The 20372-nt window shown below is 37.5% G+C and overlaps 3 protein-coding genes across 4 annotated transcripts; 1 reads left to right on the forward strand and 2 right to left on the reverse strand.

Annotated features, from left to right (window-relative positions):
* LOC109710969 (cytochrome P450 711A1-like) lies at positions 612-7151 on the reverse strand. 2 transcript variants are annotated; one of them, XM_020233804.1, is made up of 5 exons: positions 6793-7151; positions 6480-6632; positions 2380-3154; positions 2174-2269; positions 612-1099 (listed from the first exon to the last, which is right to left on the reverse strand). In XM_020233804.1, exons 1-5 carry the CDS (start codon positions 7044-7046, stop codon positions 755-757), a joined length of 1623 nt encoding a protein of 540 aa, XP_020089393.1. In that variant the 5' UTR covers positions 7047-7151; the 3' UTR covers positions 612-754. The 2 variants fall into 2 exon arrangements, with proteins under 2 accessions (XP_020089393.1, XP_020089394.1); XM_020233805.1 differs by lacking the exon at positions 6793-7151 and having other exon boundaries at positions 2380-3177; positions 6480-6585.
* On the reverse strand, positions 11724-15985 carry LOC109709954 (cytochrome P450 711A1-like). The gene is made up of 5 exons (XM_020232353.1): positions 15302-15985; positions 13762-13914; positions 12770-13550; positions 12327-12422; positions 11724-12183 (listed from the first exon to the last, which is right to left on the reverse strand). The coding sequence occupies exons 1-5, from the start codon at positions 15493-15495 to the stop codon at positions 11854-11856; spliced, it is 1554 nt and encodes a 517-aa protein (XP_020087942.1). The 5' UTR covers positions 15496-15985; the 3' UTR covers positions 11724-11853.
* LOC109709955 (cysteine synthase-like) lies at positions 16265-19928 on the forward strand. The gene is made up of 7 exons (XM_020232354.1): positions 16265-16942; positions 17592-17719; positions 17951-18153; positions 18442-18567; positions 19030-19188; positions 19338-19531; positions 19625-19928. Exons 1-7 carry the CDS (start codon positions 16859-16861, stop codon positions 19748-19750), a joined length of 1020 nt encoding a protein of 339 aa, XP_020087943.1. The 5' UTR covers positions 16265-16858; the 3' UTR covers positions 19751-19928.

Raw genomic sequence — 20372 nt, forward strand, 5'->3', positions numbered from 1 at the left:
GTTTTTTCTTTTCTTAATTTTGAATTTTGAGAATAATTCTTCTTCTACCTCTCCTTTTTCCTTGGGTTTACAATTTGTACACACACTTATCAATTGTAATTCACTCTTATGTTTTTGTTTGGTATTATATTTATTTTTTTATTTTGTTAAATCAAATTTTGTATATCAAAAAAATATAGGAGTGAACAGTGAATTGCTTGTAATTCTTTTATTTAAGATCTTCTTTATTTGATAATAAAAAAAGCTTAAAAATAATTTTTTAAGTTTCTAAATTTTTTTATATGAATTATTATTTATTCCTTAGCCGAATGCACGGTTAGTTAACCGCCTATAATATAACAATAAAAGAAAATTCTTTTCTCCAAACACATCAAATTAAATAGAAGTAATATTTTACAAATTAAAAATGAAAAAATAGCAATGATACGAAATGAAGTCTAAATTTATAAAAATTATAAGCTAATTAACTGACTGAGGGTTAATTTGACCAGTGGGTGATACTGTACTCTTTCTATTCTGAGAGGTTAATTTCAGTGTGTTTTTTTTTTTTTTTTTATCGCAAAATTTAATTTGGTTGATCTAAGCATTGAAGTAGCATTCAAAGCTCACAATTTCACGTAAACAGTGCACCTCCTCTGTCTATTATAGATTATCAAATATCTATGTTGGAATACATAACGTCATATAAGTACGTACATTATTATACACATTCGTATAAGGTAGACGCGCCAATATCTAAGTTCGACCAACATATTTAATCAAAACTAGAAGCATCTCGGTTAATTGCTATGAGCTTAACCCCGTGCTTGAACTCGAGAACCAGACCATACTCGAGCTCGATAGGCGACTCCATGTGGGGAGAATGCCTAAACACAAAATGCCTGTAGAGATGGATGATTGTGAGCTTGATCTCATGCAGGGCAAATTTCTGACCGATGCACGCTCGCGGTCCGATGCCGAAGGGGATGTGCGCATAAGGATGCCGCCGTTTCTCCTCCTCGCATGTCGGGTCGAACCTCTCCGGTCGAAACACGTCGGGCTCGGGGAATTGGTTCGGATCTTTGGCCAGGACGCCGAGCGCGAGCCAAACGTAAGTGCCCTAAACGAAAATCATAATAATGAATAGACAATGTCCATGGAATACAATCATTATCCTGGTGGCTATAACTTGGGTTGGATTAAATTTGAACTCTGACTCGAATCAGTTTTGATAGGGTTTTTCTTTTTTTTTTTTTTGAGAGAAAGGTAGCACGCTATCTGCTTCATTCAGTAGGAAAAGTGAACTAAGCTTACAAGGTGGAAGCAGCTAAGGCTTCCTTGGCAAAAACGAACTCAGAGAACAGAGAAGCAAACCAAAAGTGGCGAAAGAAGGAAGGAAGAAATTATAAAAACGAAAGTGGGGGAGGGAAAAATGGTTATATGAGTGAGCTCCAGTCACTAAACAGGATTGATAGGGTTTTTCAAGCTGAAAACTCGAAAAACTCAACTATAGTTGAGAAATAGCTCACATTTCAACTTCCATTAGAGAAACTGAAAAATCCTAGCATTCCGAACCTTCTCCTTAGGAGAGAGCCTAACTAATTCCATATTATTCTGATTTGACTCGACCTGGTATGACAAAGATTTAGCCAAAATTAAAGCTTTGTTAATAATATTTGATCTGCTTTATTCTTAAGGATCCTACGACTGATATTACTTAGCATAATATAGCAACTGCAGCTGAATCTAGAGTCCAATTCTAAAAACGAAAAGTTAAAAAAAGAAAAAAGAAAAAAAGAGAAGTGAAAACTGTCCGGATTTTTCGTTGCTCACGATTGCTCTATTTTTTTAAAAGAAAAATAGTATGTTACTTGATTCGTTTATTTTTTTTTTAAATAGATTTAGTTAGAAATATAAATCAACTAAAATTTGAACTTGAAATTGCTTATACCAACCTTTGCTACTTACATTAACAACGGTCGGTGGATTGCTCTAATTTTAATTGATAGATTTAACATTTATATGGAAAGCAACTTAATTTGTCAAAAAAAAAAAAGAAAAAATAAAGAGGAGGACAAATGAGCCGCCAATATCAACTCGCAATATTTTTGAGGTGTAATTAAGCCACATAAGCAAGGATTTTGTTTTGTATTTTTTTTTTTTTTCTTTTGGAGTACATGCATGCTTTGTGTACCTTTGGTAGGACGTAGCCGCCAATTTCAACTTGCTGCGACGTTTCTCTTGCGACCAACGGAGAGACCGTATAAAACCTCATTGCCTCTTTTATTACCTATATATAGAAGGCCCGATCTCTTGTTGCATTAATTACGTTTTATTTAATATTTAATTCTATATGATTAAATTATGATGATTATAGTTAATAAGGGAAACAGTAATTACCTGATCGAGATACGGAAACTTGGTGTGGAGGTCATCCGCCGTCGGATCCCGATCGCGCGGGCCAAACGCATCGATCTCGTGGAGGAGCTTGGTCTCCACGTCGGGGCGCTTCGCGACGAGGTACACGACGGAGGAGATGGTGAACGCCGTGGTCCTCGTCCCCGCGAGGAGGTGCTCGTACGTGAGCGCCCTGATGTAGTTGGGCGCGAGGAGCTCCTCGTCCCCCTCCGAACCCCTCGCGCGGAGCAGCGCGGCGAGGAAGTCGACGGAGCCCTCGCCCCGCTCCCGCTCCCCCGAGCGCCGCGCGACGAGCGCGTCGATGCGGCGGCAGAGCCTGGCCTCGACCGCGCGGATGGCGCGGTCCGTGGTGCCCGGGAGCCGCTCGAGGAAATGCTTGAGAGGGATCTGGAGCGCGGGGGCGACGAGGCCGAGGACGGTGGAGAGGGAGCTCGACAGGTCCATGCGCAGGTACGCCATCGACTCCTCGCACTCGCTTAGCAAGTCGGCGGCGAAGTGGGGGTCGCCGCCGGCTTCTGGTTGGGGTTGGGCGGCGGAGAGGGCGAAGTCGACGCCGAACGCGGTGGCGCCGATGACGTCGATGGCCATGCGGAGGGCGAGGTCGCTGAAGGGGACGAAGGGCTGCTGCCGCTGGGCGGCGGAGATGCTGCCGCCGAGGGCGCGGACGTAGGATTGGACGGTGGGGATGAGGGCTGAGAGCCGCGCGGGTTGGTACAGCGGGGTTATGGTGTTACGCATGGACGACCATGTCGAGTCCCTGCAATCGCAACTCAAATTGGCCTGTATCATTTTGATTGCAGTAACGCGTTAATTAATATCTATATCTCGTCTATGGAGGCCGGAGATTCTAATTAATGCAATGCTTATACTTGCAATTGCTACGTTTTTAGTGGTATGCAAACGGGCCTAAAAGATTTAATCTTCAAAGCGTTCTACTCGAAAGTGATTCAACCAATGCTATGTCTATCTCTATCCTACACACAAGGTTGAAAAAGTTTTATGAAAAGTGTTTAATAATATAGTTAATTACTGATCGTTTAAGCCTTCTTTCTTTTTCTTTTTTTTTCTTTGAGAGAAAGTTTAAGCCTTTTTTCTTTTCTCTTTTTTTTTTTTTTTTTTTTTTTTGAGAGATAGATAGCGCGCTACCCGCTTCGTTTATTTCATTTAGAAATAAACTTAGCTGGAAAATGTAAATCAACTAGGATTCGAACTTGGGACCTCGGATACTAACCACCAAATTCTTTGCCACTTGCTCTAGGGACGGTCGGTTTAAGCCTTTTTTCTATATTTGAATGTTCGATATAGTTATAAAGAATTAATGTAACAAATGTCGCTGATGATTTAGTTGTCTTTGGACGTTGAGCACCTTTCTTGCGGTTTGGAAAGTATGCAATAAGGATCTATTTGGGAATAGTATATATTTTGACTTCTTGGTTAATTTTTCTAAAAAATTTTATAGCTAGCTAGCAAACTAACTAAGGACCCGTTTGGCTTAACTTTTATAAAAGTGATTTCTAAAAAATTAATTTTGATTTGAAGAAGTGATTTGGTTAAAAGTTGTAGAGCGTTTGGCTGAGTTTAATTTTTCTGAAATAATTTTGAAAAGCTGTTTGACAAATTTTTTTTTGATGTTTGCATAAATTAATATTTTTATTAAATTTTATTTTCAAATAAGTTAAAATCTAAATTTAGATTTGAATTAAAATTATAATTTGCAAATTTCAAAATTGTACAAATTTAAAATTTGATATTTTAATTCAAAAAATAATTTAAAATTTTAAAATTAAAAATTTAAAAATTCAAAATTTAAAATTTAAAATAATTATGAAATATAAAATATAAAATTGAAAATTGAAAATATAAATTTAAATTTAAAAATATATTATTTGAATTTTAAAATATAAAATTTAAATATTTAAAAATATAATTTTAAATTTTAAATTTCAAAGTATAAATACAAAATTTAAAATTTAAAATTTTAAATTTTAAAATATAAATAATTATGAAATTTAAAATATAAAATTTAAATTTGAATATTAAAAATTTTAAATTTTAAATTTTAAGTTTTAAAAATTTATAATTTGAAGATTAAAACTTGTAATTTAAATTTTAAAAGTTTAAATTTTAAAATTTAATTTTTAAAATTTTATAATTTGAAGATTAAATTTTATAATTTGAAGATTAAATTTTATAATTTGAAGATTAAATTTTATCTTAAATTTGAAATTTGAAATCTAAGATTTGAGATTTGAAATTTAAAATTTAAAGTTTGAAATCTATTTTTCAAATTTTAAATTTTAAAAGTTAAAATTTAGAAATTCAAAAATAAATCTAAAAATAAAAATTAAAAATTAAATTGAAATTTAAATATTGAATTTAAAATTAAAATATAAATTTGAAGTTTGAGTTCAAAATTAGAATCAGATTTCAAGAAGCAACTTTTCTGATTTTGTGGTCTTTAAAATCAGTTTTCTGATTCTAAGAAGCAGAATCAGATTTTAAAAATAAGGTTGTCAAACACTCTATTGGACCGAAAATTATTTTTCAGCCTAAAAGCGCTTTTTAAAAGCTAGGCCAAATACTCCTTAACACTTTCAATCCAAAAAAAAAAAAAAACACTGCTATGGCTATGAAAGACTATATGCATGTGGACGGAAAAAAAAATTTTTATGTGCAAATTTGAATTCACCGAAAAGGATTATATGCATGTGGACGGAAATGAAAATTTTTATGTGCAGATTTGAATCTACCGGAATGAGAGTGGTTTTCTTTTTACTGGGATGAAAAGAGAGAGGGCTTTATCTGGAAATTGGGTGGAGGAATGAATGCTACTTGTGGTGTCATTTCCCACACGCTAACGCAAGTGACAAAGAGTTTGGTGGTTGGTACTAGAGGTCCTAAGTTCGAATCCTAGTTGATTTTCATTTCTAGCTAAGTTTATTTCTAAATAAAATAAATGAAACGGGTAGTGTACTATCTATCTCTCAAAAAAAAAAAAATAATTTGTTCTGTGGGCTCTTGTATGCAAATGGAGTATATATATTTGCATTATCTTCAATGAGAGGGTACTTCAATTAGTTGTAACCGCCGTTAAATATGGTTTAAGTTGTTTGAATTTTTTATATTTCAAATTTTACAAAAGTTGACGTTATTTGCTTATTAGTATCCAAGTGGTCTCTAAAATTGACTATTTTTAAAGATTAATATAAGATGAATCTAAAATCATATAATTAAAATGCAAATGATATTGAAAAATTACAAAATCGAGCCAATAAACCGTCAAAAAGATTAATATTATATTTAACTATATTAATCATCAATATAAATACCCATCGCCCAAGACATATGGTAGTAACCAAGTATTCTAACTTCCTACTTTAAAGAAAGTTTTGTAGGGATTCTATTTCAGCTGATTGAAAATTTGTAACGGCTCTGTCCTGTTAGTAATAATAATTCGTTGGGTCAAAATCATTAGCTCAAAATATTTAAGTTCAGTTATATTAGCAATCATAAATCCTAAAGTTCAAACTATTCGACCAAAATGCTTAAACTCAGTTGTAACATAAAATTACATACTACTGGCTCTTCTGCTAGTAATAATAATTTGCTATATCCAAACCACTGGATCCAAATGCTTTAGTCTATTTATTAGTATAAGAGCTTCCGTTCTCTATATTCTCAATTATAATTTCTTTTTCATTATATATGAAACTATTGGATCGTCACAAAATTCACCCGAAGAAATCCGGACATATGCGGGCAGAGGTATTTGTTGCCAGTTCTACTCCTTGGCTGCATAATTTCTTAGAATTTTAAAAATATTTGGCACAATATATAATCTATGAGTATTACTATCTATGAATCTATATATAGATTATAATTAAACTGTACATCTTATTTATTTATTTTCTTCTGAAAGTGGTCTTATCAATTTTTTTTATTTTTTTTCGCATTATAAACCTAAAACGGATTTATCAACTGGGATGTAACATACATACAAAGTAGTAGGTGCACAAGCAGCATTAGAATTTTTTAAAAAATATATATTTAATAATTTATTTGAAGTATTTTGTAAAGAGTACCTTGTTAGAAAGAGCGCATCTTGGTGGAGAGGAGATCCAACGGTGGGAGGGGGGCTGCTCCTGTTCTTGATATCCTTGAACTTCTTGATACCCACCTCCTTGCACAGCTCCGCATCCGCCACGATTACCAACGGTTGCCTCCCCATGTGGAACCTGCGCTCAGTTCAGTTTCTTCGTCATAAATTAAATTCGTCTGTAATCCTCTCATTCAACTGAGCGCTAAAACGCAACAAGTTTTATATATATATATATATATATATATATATATATATATAAAACGTGATTTAGAGTGAAAAAAAGGTGAATTGGTTACCTAAATATTGGGCCGTACTCCTTAGCGAAGACGCGCAGAATATCTGGACCGTACTTGGCGAGCGCGGGGAGGTGTCCGACGAGAAATGTGGCGGGAGGTCCTGGAACGGCTCTCACCCTCCAGTAAGGTAGATAGAAGTACACTAGAAAAGCAACCAACAAGATTACTGAGCTCAGCAGGGGAGGAGCACAACCTCTCACAAGGTTCATCTCGGTATTCTCCCATCCACTCAACCAACCTCTCAACAAATCCATGTTCAGACTTTAAAGAGAAAGAGAGAGCTAAGAGATGTGTTTGTTCCACAGTTTCTGGGCTACGTATTTATAGAGGGATCTCTCTTTTCTAGAACAAACAATGTGCTCTCTCCTCTCTCCTATATATATCACTAAAAATAATTTGATGGAAAGAAGGTCCCTATCCTCCTAAAAGAATAGCAGTTGGATTTTATATATATATATATATATATATATATATATATGTAGAACTAGGCTGAAATACTATCAATAGTATCAAACTATAGGTGTTATTAATTTTTTAGCCTTTGGATTGAAAAATGTGCGATTAGGATAATGTGGACTCCTTAGGATTGAGTGGGTGGTTGGTTGGTTGAATAGTATAATCTAATAGGTAAAAATAATCAATGGGTTAAATTTAACGGTAAAAAAGTCGATAGCACCAAATCCTTGATGCTATCCAAAGTATCCAAGCCAGACTCTATATATATATATAGTTTTTGAATATGAACAATTTTGCAACTAATCGATAAAGAGGAAGAGAACGGCCCCCTCGCGCAGGATTCACTTTCTAAAAGAGAGACGTTAAAGACGAGCCTACGACGGGTGCTACTGGACGAAGCTTCGGTTTGGAAAACCAGGGCCAAACAACACTGGCTGCGGGAGGGTGATGGCAATACTAAGTTTTTTCATTCTATAGCGAACGGTAGACGGAGAGCTAACTGGATTGCTAGCGCAGATGAGAATGGGGTCAGTTATCATTCAGAAGAGGAGAAGAAGTGCTACTTCTATCGGTACTATAAGGCGCTTTTCTCACCGGATCAATCAACCCCAACTACATTCGGGGACTGGAGCAACTTATTCCAGTGTAGTCGGGTGGACGCCTCCGATCTAACGAGGCTAACTGCACCTTTCGGCATCGATGAAATAAAGCAGGCCGTGTTCCAACTGGGGAGGGATAAGGCGCCGGGCCCGGATGGCTTTCCACTTAGCTTCTATCAGACGTTCTGGGACACTGTCAAGGAGGACATCGTAAATCTTTTCCAAGAAATGTACGAGGGGCGCCTAGCCACGGCACCCATAGACTACGCCTTCATTTGCCTCATCCCCAAAAAAGAGGGGGCAGTGTAGGCAACCGACTTTCGCCCCATAAGTCTGCTCAACGGGATCCAAAAGATCATTTCTAAGGTCCTGGCCAATCGCCTCGAACAGATCATGGGGGACCTAATATCTCCTTTGCAGTCTGCCTTCCTAAAAGGGAGGAACATCGTAGATGCTTACGCGACGGTTGCAGAAATCGTCGCTTGGGGCACCAAAAGGGCGGTGAAAGGAGTGGGGGTCAAGGTGGACTTCGAGAAAGCGTACGATAGGATCTCCTGGCCTTTTCTATTTCGTATACTACGATGGTGGGGTTTCGACGATAAGTGGTGCGGTTGGCTAGAACTTTGTGTATGCTACGCGAAAGTAGCTATCCTAGTCAACGGAGAGCCAACAAACTGGATCAAGACAAGAAGAGGCGTTAGGCAGGGGGATCCGTTGTCGCCTTTCCTATTTTTGTTGATAGCGGAGTGCCTAGCTCGTATGACTAACGCAGCGGTCTCAAACTCGCTGCTCAAAGGCTTGGGACCTTCTGACGCAAGTAGGGTCTCTCTGATCCAATTTGCGGATGACACCTTCTTCTTCTGTGAGGCTAGGAAAAGGCATATGCGGAACCTCAGATTTGTATGGGGGCTCTTTGAATGGGCCTCGGGGTTGAGAGTCAACAGAGATAAATCGGAATTGTTCTACCTGGGACAAGAAGATGGCAAAGCTGCAAGCCTTGCGTACATTCTGAATTGTAGAGTAGGGGTATTTCCGACGAAGTACTTAGGACTCCCCTTGTCCCCTAAGCCACCTAATAAGGAGGACTGGAGGGGGATTATCCACAAGATACACTGTAAAATTGATGGATGGCATGCCAAACTTCTCTCTAGGGGGGGAAGACTCATCTTGGTTAATGCGGTTCTAACCAATCTACCGTTGTACTTCTTATCGGTGTTTAAGGCTCCTAAATGGGCGATTAAACGGATTGAAACGCTTAGAAGAGACTTCTTCTGGAATGGAGGACGTAACTCCGTGGGAAAGGGCTGCCTGGTGGCTTGGAATAATGTCTGCAGGAGTAAGAAGGAAGGAGGGCTAGGTATCTTGGAAGTTGCGAGCATGAATCAAGCCCTTCTGGTTAAATGGTGGTGGAAATTCCACACAGCTCCCCAGTTACAGTGGAATCAGCTAGTCAGAGACCTGTATTACCGAAGGCGTACTCCTTTGAGGGAAGGCAAAACTTTCAGACCCTACTCTAGCTCGTGGAAGGGGGTGCTGAGCCTTAACTATATTTTTTCTTGGGGAATGGCTTACAACCTGGGCAACGGGCGGGCTATCGATTTTTGGCACGATCGGTGGTGTGGGGACAATTTGCTGTTTCTTTTGTTTCCGACGGTCTACCTTATGTCTGGGGGGAAAAACCTGAAAGTAGGCGATTGTTTTACGAGGGGAAGGTGGAACTGGTCTTTGATTGAGGGCGGCGCTGCGGGTCAGAGTCGAGGGACGAGGGCCAGTCTAGGGGACCTAGAGGAACGTATCTCTGCGCTCTCGGTTCGATCCACACCGGACAGGTTACTTTGGCGATGGAGCGCGGATGAACTATTCACGGTAAAATCAACCTATAGGGCGTTGACGGATGGGGGTACGAGGGATGCTCGAGCCTCGCGTGTTTGGAGACTCAAAATCCCTTTAAAGGTAAAGATGTTCTGCTGGCTGGCCCTTAGGAAGAGAACGCCTACGAGGGACAAGCTCTTCAAGAGAGGATGGATTCAAGACCCAACCTGTGTACTCTGTGGGTCGGAAGACGAATCTGTGGACCACATGTTTTCCCAGTGTGTTTTTACCTAGTTTATACTAGTAATGGGGTTAGTGGGCGTGCAAACACAAGACCTGGGGGACGGGGTGAACCTAGTCTGGGATAGATGGTCCACGAGGAAGAGCCTACACACGAAGAGGTCCAGTCTCACTGAGCTAGTTTGCTGCTGGTGGGTCGTTTGGAAAGTCAGAAATGATTTCATCTTTAGGAAAACCCTGCCGAATCCGGAAACAGCGATCCGCTATCTAAATCAGCTGATGAAGGAGTGGGATTCACTGCTCTCAGCTGCCGAGATGTGATCTACTCTTGTTCTACTGCTTTACCTCTTTTTTTTTTTCTTTTTTTTTTTTTTTTAGTCTCTTAGGGGCCCAAGTTGTCCCACTCTTGTAGCCTAGTTCACCCTCCCATTGAATGAAGCGGGTAGCGTGCTATCTTTATCTAAAAAAAAAAATAATTTTGCAACTAAAATTTTAAATTCAGACTGACTGCCCCTAACACAAGTGGAAAAAAATTTAATGGTTGGTATCCCGAGGTTTCAAGTTCGAAATCTAGTTGCTTTAGATTTTCAGCTAAATTTATTTCTAAAAAAAATAAACGAAGCGGATAGCAAACTATCTTTCTCTCTAAAAAAAAAATTTGAGTTCAGCTCACATAAAAGATATACTAACAAACTTTACTATGAAGGCTCAAGGTGATCAACCGAATAAAGTAGAGAACTAATGAGATCAACCATAGGTTTAGATATTATACAAAGATGAAATGAAAATGGCAATTTAAAAAAATGAATGATTTAGATCAGGTTTGTGAAACAATTAATTAATTTTTTTATATTCAACAAAGTCTTTACAGTGCAATTATGAGTACACATCCATAGATTTTTTTTTTTTTCTCTCTTACTGCCCCACAAAAAAAAAAAAAAAAATCTCTTAAGGTGGAAGATATTTCTACACGCAACCATAACCTTAATTTATTGACCGTAGAATGCCATAGAAAGAGAAAAAGCTTGAAAGTATCAGAAGATTCTTACAAAAGTGCACTTCATAGTGCGATGTAAAATGAGGGGAATCTTGAAATTTTGGCCTTAATTTTGGTACTCCCAAGTTACCCTTTGCATACCTCACACATTGTTAATTTGGCTACTAAACACGTTTCAGAAAAAATAGTTTGAGCACTAATGAGCTATAATAGCTAATTAAAATATATTAAAATACTAATTGAACAGTAAGGACCAATCATTAATTTGCGATAAGGCTACAAAATGATAAAATCATTAAAAAGGTAAATAGGTGGAGTTGTCATGTGTGGTGTTGAAATGAAAGCTTCAATAGTTAGTTGTGATATGCAAACCTTCTTCACCGTTGAAGGTGCTTAGTTTTGTCCCCAGTCCTTTTGATAGTGCAAAGCGCAATCAATATATCACTGTAGATGAACATGTCTTCGTCGGTGTCATCGACTAGAATAGAATCTCGATCAATATTCTTCTTTATTCCATATTCTAGAATAATAATATCAACATATATTTCAACGCATGTATCTGTCTCAGTAACATCCGTCAATGCTGTTAATATCATGATATTTATATATTAGAGTTATATCTAGACCGCTGAAAATGATCCTAAGCGAAAAAAGAATATCTGTAAGCGAGAAATAGAAACATGTGCAGCTTTATTTGTAAATTTTTATACTCAAAATGATCTCCAAAGCTAACCTAATATATCTAAGTTCTTTCTCCCTGCAATTTTATTTTTAACTTTTATCCTTAGCTAGAAATCATGATAAGTCACACTTTTTTCTAACCCCTGTTTTGAGGGAAACCATGATGAATCGCACTAAACTCAGAGTTATAGCTCGCTGAGCCATAGCTACAGAAAACCAAGAAAGTAAAATAAGTGCACAAGATACAAACGTACACAACAATAAAAAGCTTCATAACTAAGATCTCTTGGTCACAAGAAGCCTGACACCATGCTTAAAATTGGCTACAATTCCATATTGGAACTGCAGAGGGGATTCCATCAAGGGGGAGTGCCGGAAAATGTAGCGTCGGTAGAGATGTATGGCAGCTAACTTGATCTCGAGGATCGCAAATTTCTGACCGATGCATGCTCTGGGTCCGATCCCGAAGGGTATGAACGCGTACGGGTGCCTCTGCTTCTCTTCGTTGCAATTCGGATCGAACCGCTCTGGACGGAACGCATTGGGTTCGGGGAAGTTCTTGGGATCTCTAGCCATGACCCCTGGAGCTAGCCACACCCATGTGCCCTACATGGTGAGCCAAAAAAAAAAAAAAAGAGCATAAATGCTTTACTTATACATTGCTTTTACTATCTAATAAAAAAAAAAACTTAAAATTTTATATTTTAGAAATGAATTGATTGCAAACTTTCTCTGAAATTTATATGTACCTTCGGAAGGACATAGCCTCCAAGCTCAACTTGCTCTGATGTTTGCCTCGCAATCAATGGCGACACAAAGAAGAACCGCATCACCTCTTTTATCACCTGTAAAGATAAATTGAAATTAATCATCTTGTAGGCATCATTAATTACTAATTAGATTCTCTTTGCATTAATTCAAACTGATATATAGTCTTTCATGTTTAAAGAAAAACTGCGTTGCGCATACAGTTACGTACGGATACTCAAAATGTATTTGTCATTTTTTACGCTTTGGGCATTCGCATAATTCAGTTGGTTCTTATAGATTTTGTGCTTGAGTTTTGCTGCAAAGTTGGATCTTATAAAGTAATTTCTAATCTCCGTGTCTATTTGATCTACGTCCTTTCTTAGAGCAGCTAGTTTTGTGTTTTTAGAAGAACGAAAAATCGGAAACACAAAGTTCAACACGCCTGATCAAGGTAGGGAAACTTGTGCTGCAGATCATCGGCGGTCGGAACTCGATCACGCGGACCGAACTGATCGATCTCCTCGATCAGCTTTGCCTCCACCTCGGGGTGTTTCGACACCAAGTAAAGAAGCGAGGCTATGGTAAATGAGCTCGTCGTCGACCCAGCAAGAAGGTGCTCATACGTAAGTGCGCTCACGAAGTCCGGCGTGAGCAGCTCCCGCGCCGCCTCATCCTTGTCCCTCGCATTCAACACAACCGATAAGAAATCCTTTCGCCCTCTATCGATCTTTTGTGCTCTCTTGGTAACTATTTCATCCATTCTCTTACTTAGCCTGGAGTTGGTTTGATCAATCTTAAAATCCGCGGTCCACGGAATTCTCTTTAGTATGTGTCTAAATGGTTCTTGGAGGAATGGAATGAGAAGGCCCAGCATGATAGAGAATGAGCCACTTAGGTCCATTTTGAGTGAGGTTGTGGCGTACACATGTTTTTGTACGAAATCCGCGACTTCTTCTTCTGGTTCTTCTGCTTCTGCTGCTTCTGCTTCTCCTTTTTCTTGTTTCGCGAGGCCGAAATCGATACCAAAGGCGGCCTCGCCGATGATGTCGGTGGAGAGTTTGATCGAGAAATCAGAGAAGGTGATGTCCTCGTCTTCTTTGATTGTAGAGAGTGTTTTTGTTGAGCGCTCTATGTGGGATTGCATTGTGGGGATTAGGCTAGCTAGATGCGAAGGTTGGTATATTGCGACAATGATGTTTCTCATGGAGGACCATCTTGAATCCCTGCATATACCAAAATTATGGAAAAAAAAAATATTGTTTTAGCATATCTATTATTTATACAGGCATTAATTATCAAAGCCTTCCCAATGGCTTTCTGTTGTAGCGTATAGAGTTTGGAAGCTTATTTCAGCTCTCAGCCATAGCAAAGCCGAGTTAAATGAATACTTAATGATGATATATATATATATATATATATATATGTAAGGTTTACCTTGTGAAAAAGAGACCTTTTTGGTGGATAGGAGAGTTGGTGATTGGAGAGGGCATGCTCCTGTTGGGGATGCTTTTGAACTTCTTTATTCCTACCTCTCGGATCAGTTCTGGATCAGCCACAAAAATTAGAGGTTGTCTCCCCATGTGGAACCTGGATCAAGCACAATTAATGTTATGCCTAATTAATTAGTTGTACAGGCCCAAGAGAAAATTCACTCTCGCTTTGGTTGTGTCATTATAGTTAGCTCGACTTTTGTGTTTGTAGGATGTGGTTGCATCGCAAATTGGCCGTTGGGCTTGGCCATTTGAAAATGCAGTGGCAAAGCGCAAAAGCAGAAATCCTACATTCCGTCAAAAGAAGCTCTCAGTCTGGTGAGAAGTTGCCGTGAGCGATCGCTAAGCAGCGCCGAACAGGTCGGGCTGAGATTGGATTGAGCATTAATGGGCCAAATTTGGCCCTAGTAGCCTTAACATTTTTACTATTCATTTTTCACAAACTTCTTCATTTTTCACAAACTTCTTCTACCTTGGACCTACCATTAAAAAAAAAGTCAATTTTATACAGCTCTATATAAACGTATCGAATAATACATATATTCCTATAAAATTTAATTTTTTATGTTTATTCCTAAAAAGTCCAGTGATATTCATATTTTTCCTCTGGTTTGTTACTGTAATATTCCTTTAGTTTGTTACCGTTAGAGCACTGTTTATTTTTTAACAGAAAATAAATGAAAAGATTTTTTTGTCATTACAAATATGTTCTTGAAAAGCCCCAATTGTTAGAATTACGTAGAATATCTTCCCAAAAATCTCTAACGGACCGACTGTCCCTAGAGCAAGTGGCAAAGGCCTTGGTGGTTGGTACCTGAGATCCCAAATTCGAATCCTAGTTGATTCACATTTCCAGCTACGTTTATTTCTAAATGAAATAAATGAAGCGGGTAGTGTGTTACTTATCTCTCAAAAAAAAAAATCTCTAACGATCATCTTCTTCTTTTCTACCATCACAAATAATATAAGAGGGATAAACATTTTAATTTATTCCATTCACTAATCAGGATTAAGTATTTTACATATGATTAACTATATTTTTCTAAATATCTATCTGTATCACAAAAAAAAAAAAAAAAAAAAAAAAAAGCGTTTGATTCAAGATGCATAAGGCCAGGATTTTAAACTGTGCGCCTTAATAGTAGGCCCTGCCAGGCCGGCCCAATAAAATTATATTGATGTGGAAGTTTAATTAATCACTCTATTAGACTATCTATATCTTTCTTAATCAACTTGTGCGCCTTTTAATCCAAGAGCTCTGAATTCCACAGCTGCTTACCCTGTTCTGCAATTTCATAGTTAAACTAAAGGATTGTAGGGTCTAATTGGCTCGGCTGCTCAATTGCAAAGTGAAGTGCACAACAACATAATCGTAAAGTTCGCAGAAGCTAGGCCAAACTGATAGTAACCTTAAAGCACGCAAATGCGCAATTGTGCACCTTTTCATTTGATTCACGAAAATAAAGAGAAGAGATTATCGGAACCTGAAGATGGGGCCGTAGTTCTTGGCGAGGATGCCGAATAAATCGAGCTCATATTTGGAGAGCAAAGGGAGGTGGCCCACGAGCGGAGTCACCGGAGGTCCGGGGACCTTCCTCACTTTCCAGTATGGCGCGTAGAAATAAATCAAAAAGCCCACCACTAAACTCACCGACGCAAAGAGATAAACTAAAACCATTTCTCTTGATCTATTTCTCTCTTTGTTGAAGATGGTCGTGATGGCTCCTTTTATAGAATGACGATGCTAAGCGACCTACTAACTACTTTAAACAAATAAATTTAACCAATTAATTCTAAACTGGGGATTATGTCTCAAAAATAAGATTCACGGTTTAGCGTGATTGGTTGGCTCATTGCTTGCTTAGTCTCACTGCAGGTGACCAATTCTAGTTAAATATACAAGATTTTGAGTACCCATCTGTTCCAAAGACTAAATTGGAAGTGATAATATTTAAAAATGAGTTTTTAAAAAAATTATAAATTTATAATATTTAAACGTGCATTAAAATGCCTCTGAAGATGCTTCTTGGACGGCTCTTGTACTTATTACCTGAGATTCCGATGGGAGCTGCTGAGATGCTGATGCTACCATTTAAACGTTTAGTTATCGCTGTTTGAACATATTATTATTATTTTTTATTTTGTATTATTATTTTATTTTTTTGGAAATAAAATAATTTAATTCTTTTGAGTTTCCTAGCGTTATTTCTCTTTCTCACCTTTTCTTTTATTTTATTCTAATTATTTTGGAAGGCAGTTGGATTGCAGGGTTCCCTTTGAAGTTAGGATAGAATATATATAATATAGAGAGAGAGAGAGTTGGGTTGAAATACTATCAATAGTATTTTAGATTTTTTTACTATTGAATTATACCTCTTATTCTATTGTATTTTCATCAAATAGGGGGCAGAAAGACTATGGAAAATAGTGGTTCAATTCGATGGTGGTTCAATTCGATGTTGTCTAACGAGAAGTTAGAGCATAGGTATGGTTTAAGTAAATCGATGGAAAGTCTTGATGCTATTGGCCATACCAGTGGAAGTGATGAACCCCTTATAAATGATAAGGAGAAAAATTAGAGTGATAGTAGTCCTACTAGCACAGTAATCTTATTCTATATATATATTATATTATTCTTTTTTTTTCTTCTTCTTTTTTTTAATTAAACAGGAATATACCCTATTTGAAATATATTATAAATATATTATATTATTCTTATGATAAATAATGTCAACTTGCGACAAACGATCATGAGAAAAGGCAAGGCACAATGTCTAGGTCAAGTAGAAAATTATTGCAAAACCAAGTAGTATTAAAATTATATTATCAGAAAATTAAACAAATCATCTGGGTTAGGTGATTGACCTATGGTCGAAAGCGAACGGTTAATTTCTTGCTGCTTAATCTAAACCCATGGAATCATCGCTCACAATGGAAGAATAAAAAGAAACAGAGGAGTTTCTAATAAAAGTAGAAAAGAAGAAGCAGCAGCAGAAGCAGCAGCAGCAGCAGCAGCAGAAGAGAAAGAGAAAGAGAAAGAAATGGAGGGGCTAAGAGGGATTCCTTCACTACTCGGATCACGAGGAGAAGATGGGGAAGAGCACATAGCCTCTAACATCACTGAGGTTTCCATAAATCTCTTTGCTAATCAAACCTTTCTCGTCTCTTTTCATCTATTTGTAACAGGGGAAAGGCCACCATTTTGTGCTGTCTCCTTTGGCATTGGTTTAAACTGGAAGGAACACTAATCTCTAGTTGACAGGTTTATAACACAAAATAGAGTCTCGACCTGTGTATAATCTGAGGGTAGTTTGGGACCGAGCATTTAAACATACGTGGTATCAGAGCATTTAAACATACATGTTACCAAGTGAATGAATTGACCAAAAGTTCTTGATAATCATGATATTTAGGATCTCACGCAACTAACAACCGGCACCAGGCCTCTTGAATTGTACCTCTTATTTTGAGCTGCTCTATTACTGTTAGGAAACCTTGTAGTTTCGTAGTTGAAATGTTTGGCCTTAATAAACAATCTTAAGAGTCTAGTGTTCAATCTATTAAGTTATTTCAAGATGCGGGGAAATTAATATATCTATTTATGCATTTTTGTTTTGAAGTGATGAATCATCTCACAGGGAAGAAAGAAAAGAAAAGAAAAGAAAAAAAAAAAATCATCTATCATGGAACGAGTAATGACCATTTTATTTATCTATCATGAAAAATCAGTCTCTCAAATGGAGAAAACTGAACCACACATGCTATCTTATTCAGCTGATAGGTTGGACGCCACTTATTGAACTAAAACGGATCGCGAATAAGGACGGAATAAATGCCCGAGTGATCGGAAAGTTCGAATCATATCAACCCCTTTCCTCCGTTAAGGACCGAAGTGCTCTCAGGTCGGTGAGTGGATATTGTACCATTTCCTGTTAATGCTTCTTATCACCATTTTGTATTCAATTTTACCCGCGCAAGGTTGTTCGACCTCAGACAATGTGATAAAGCTGAATTGCTAATATATAAGTAGCATCTGCATGCATTTTGAAACATTTCTTTTTACTAAATAGAACCATAAGTGATGTTGATGCATTGCTTCCTTCTTTTTTTTTCCCTTTTTTTGGCGAGTGTAGAATGATAGAAGATGCAGAGGAGAAAGGGCTTATCTCACCTGGCGTTACAACGTTGGTTGAGTCCACAAGTGGTAATCTTGGGATTGGTCTAATGTACATCGCTCTTCAGAAAGGTTACAAGTTTATTGCAGTTACGTTTGCTAAGCTTTCACTGGACAAGCAGATTCTGTTGAAATATTTGGGTGCCGAAGTGTCATTAACTGGTATGAAAGTAATATGCATTCTTTGTTATTTAAATTTTGTTCATGTTTCAACTTTTCTTTTTGATTAGAAGAAAAACAGTTAACTTGATAAAAGAAAGTTCTTTCCTGGGCAGGATCTATCAAATATTATTGTTATTTAATCCTTTTTTTTATCTGCTAGATTTTACAGCTCTCCATATTATGTGCATTATCTTTATTTATGATTATGAATATGGCGTTTCTTTGTCGTTTGATGTCTCCTAATTGCATTACTGACGAGAGTTATATCTCGAATTTGCCCCTTTGCAGATCCTGCACTTGGATTCAAGGGGATATTTGATAGAATAGAAGAGCTGAAAAAGGAAATACCTAATGTTCATGTTCTCAATCAGTTCACTAATCCAGCAAATCCGGAAGCCCACTTCAGATGGACTGGTATATATTTATCCATAAATAATGTATCATGCTGAAACTTATGCCTCGAATGATCGACAGATTAGAAAACTAAGTCAATCGTTATGAATTACATCGGTAACTACGGGTTTGATGAATTTATTGTGTGGATACTTGGAAATAAAGTTTTTATCTTAATTCGCAGTACAGTTCTATAGGAACATCAGTACAGATAATAAAAAAAGGATAAACAACATTCTAGTTATGTGAATTATAAACAGCTCACTTTCCTTGTTTTTCTGTGGTATGAAAAATTGTGACCTAATATGAATGTTCGCAGCTTGTTAATTTGATCCGTTACTCGTCCTGAATACAAATGAAATAATTGAGTTAAGACTTTCTTCTAAGGTTTCCACATTTTATTGTTTGCTAGATAGATTAATATGTCAAGAGCTAGTAATGTTACTGGAAATTACCTCGCTGCTCCTTATGTATCTATTGCAGGGCCTGAGATATGGCACGACACGGCAGGCAAAGTGGACATTTTTGTAGCCGGCGTTGGTTCAGGAGGCACTCTATCCGGTGCAGGAAAGTATCTGAAGATGAAAAATCCGGATATAAAGATAATATGTGTCGAACCTGCAGAGAGTGCGGTAATTTCAGGTAGGTAATTCGATTCATGACATCCAGTTCGACCTCTATAATATGCATTAAGTGAATGTCCAACTTAAAATAAGATTGTTTCTATAACAAACTGCATTTTCAGGGGCATCTCAGCCTCATACTTCAATAACATCTTCATAATTATGTAGGTGGTGAACCAGGTTCTCATAAAATCCAGGGTATCGGGGCCGGTTTTATTCCAGAAAATGTGGATACATCCTGCATTGATGAGGTCGTTGCGGTGACCTCAGACGAAGCCATGGCCAACGCAAGAAGGCTGGCAACGGAAGAAGGATTGCTTGTCGGGATATCTTCAGGCGCGAATGTAGCGGCTTGCTTAAAGGTAGTCTTTAGTTCAGGTCCGCGAAAAAAGGGACCTCTTTTTTTTTTTTTTTCTTTCGAAGAATAAACAGTAGAAATATGATTCATGTAACAGGTAGCAGCTAGAGAAGAAAACAAAGGAAAAATGATTGTTACCATGTTTCCGAGCGGTGGTGAAAGATACGTAAACTCCGAACTCTTTGCGCAGGTGCGGGAGGAATGTATTAATATGACCTTTTGATGTGTGTGTCATGTGTAATACCTATATCTATAGTACTCTGCTTCGTTCTGAGGACAATAAAATTCTTAGAAGGGGTACCAAGAGTTCTGATTCTTGCATTATTTTTCTGAAAGCATGTAATCTACTCTCATGAAATTTCTGTGGTGTTATTGAGCGAGTAAAATGGATATTCAGTAAACATCCTAATTACGTTCTTTGTTTTTTTTTTGTTTTCTTCTTCTGAATGCAACCAAGTAATTATCTAAATAAAAGGAAGTTTCGAATTTGCTCAAAAAGCAGATTACTTTTTTACCAATTTTTTTTTTAAAAAAATTATTTTTTCTTTGTTATTCGACTTGATCATATCAAACCAAACCTGCATATGCTCTGGGTTGCGGTCTCAATTAAACAGCTCCAAACACGTCTTGCTTTTCATACGGCATTATGTTGGACTCGTCATTAAATGAGTTTGGGCTCGAGCTCAACTTAACCATATAAATAAACAAGCTTGGCATGAATTTATCTCAACTTGCTCGTGAGTCGTGATCGGCTCGTTTATCAAACGAAACCTCCCGCTATGCTGACGTGGCGAGTACGCCGATCCCGATTATGATCCGTCTCCTCTAAAAAAACTCTCTTCTCA

Source organism: Ananas comosus, linkage group 5, assembly GCF_001540865.1.
Source record: "Ananas comosus cultivar F153 linkage group 5, ASM154086v1, whole genome shotgun sequence".
NCBI lineage: Eukaryota > Viridiplantae > Streptophyta > Magnoliopsida > Poales > Bromeliaceae > Ananas > Ananas comosus.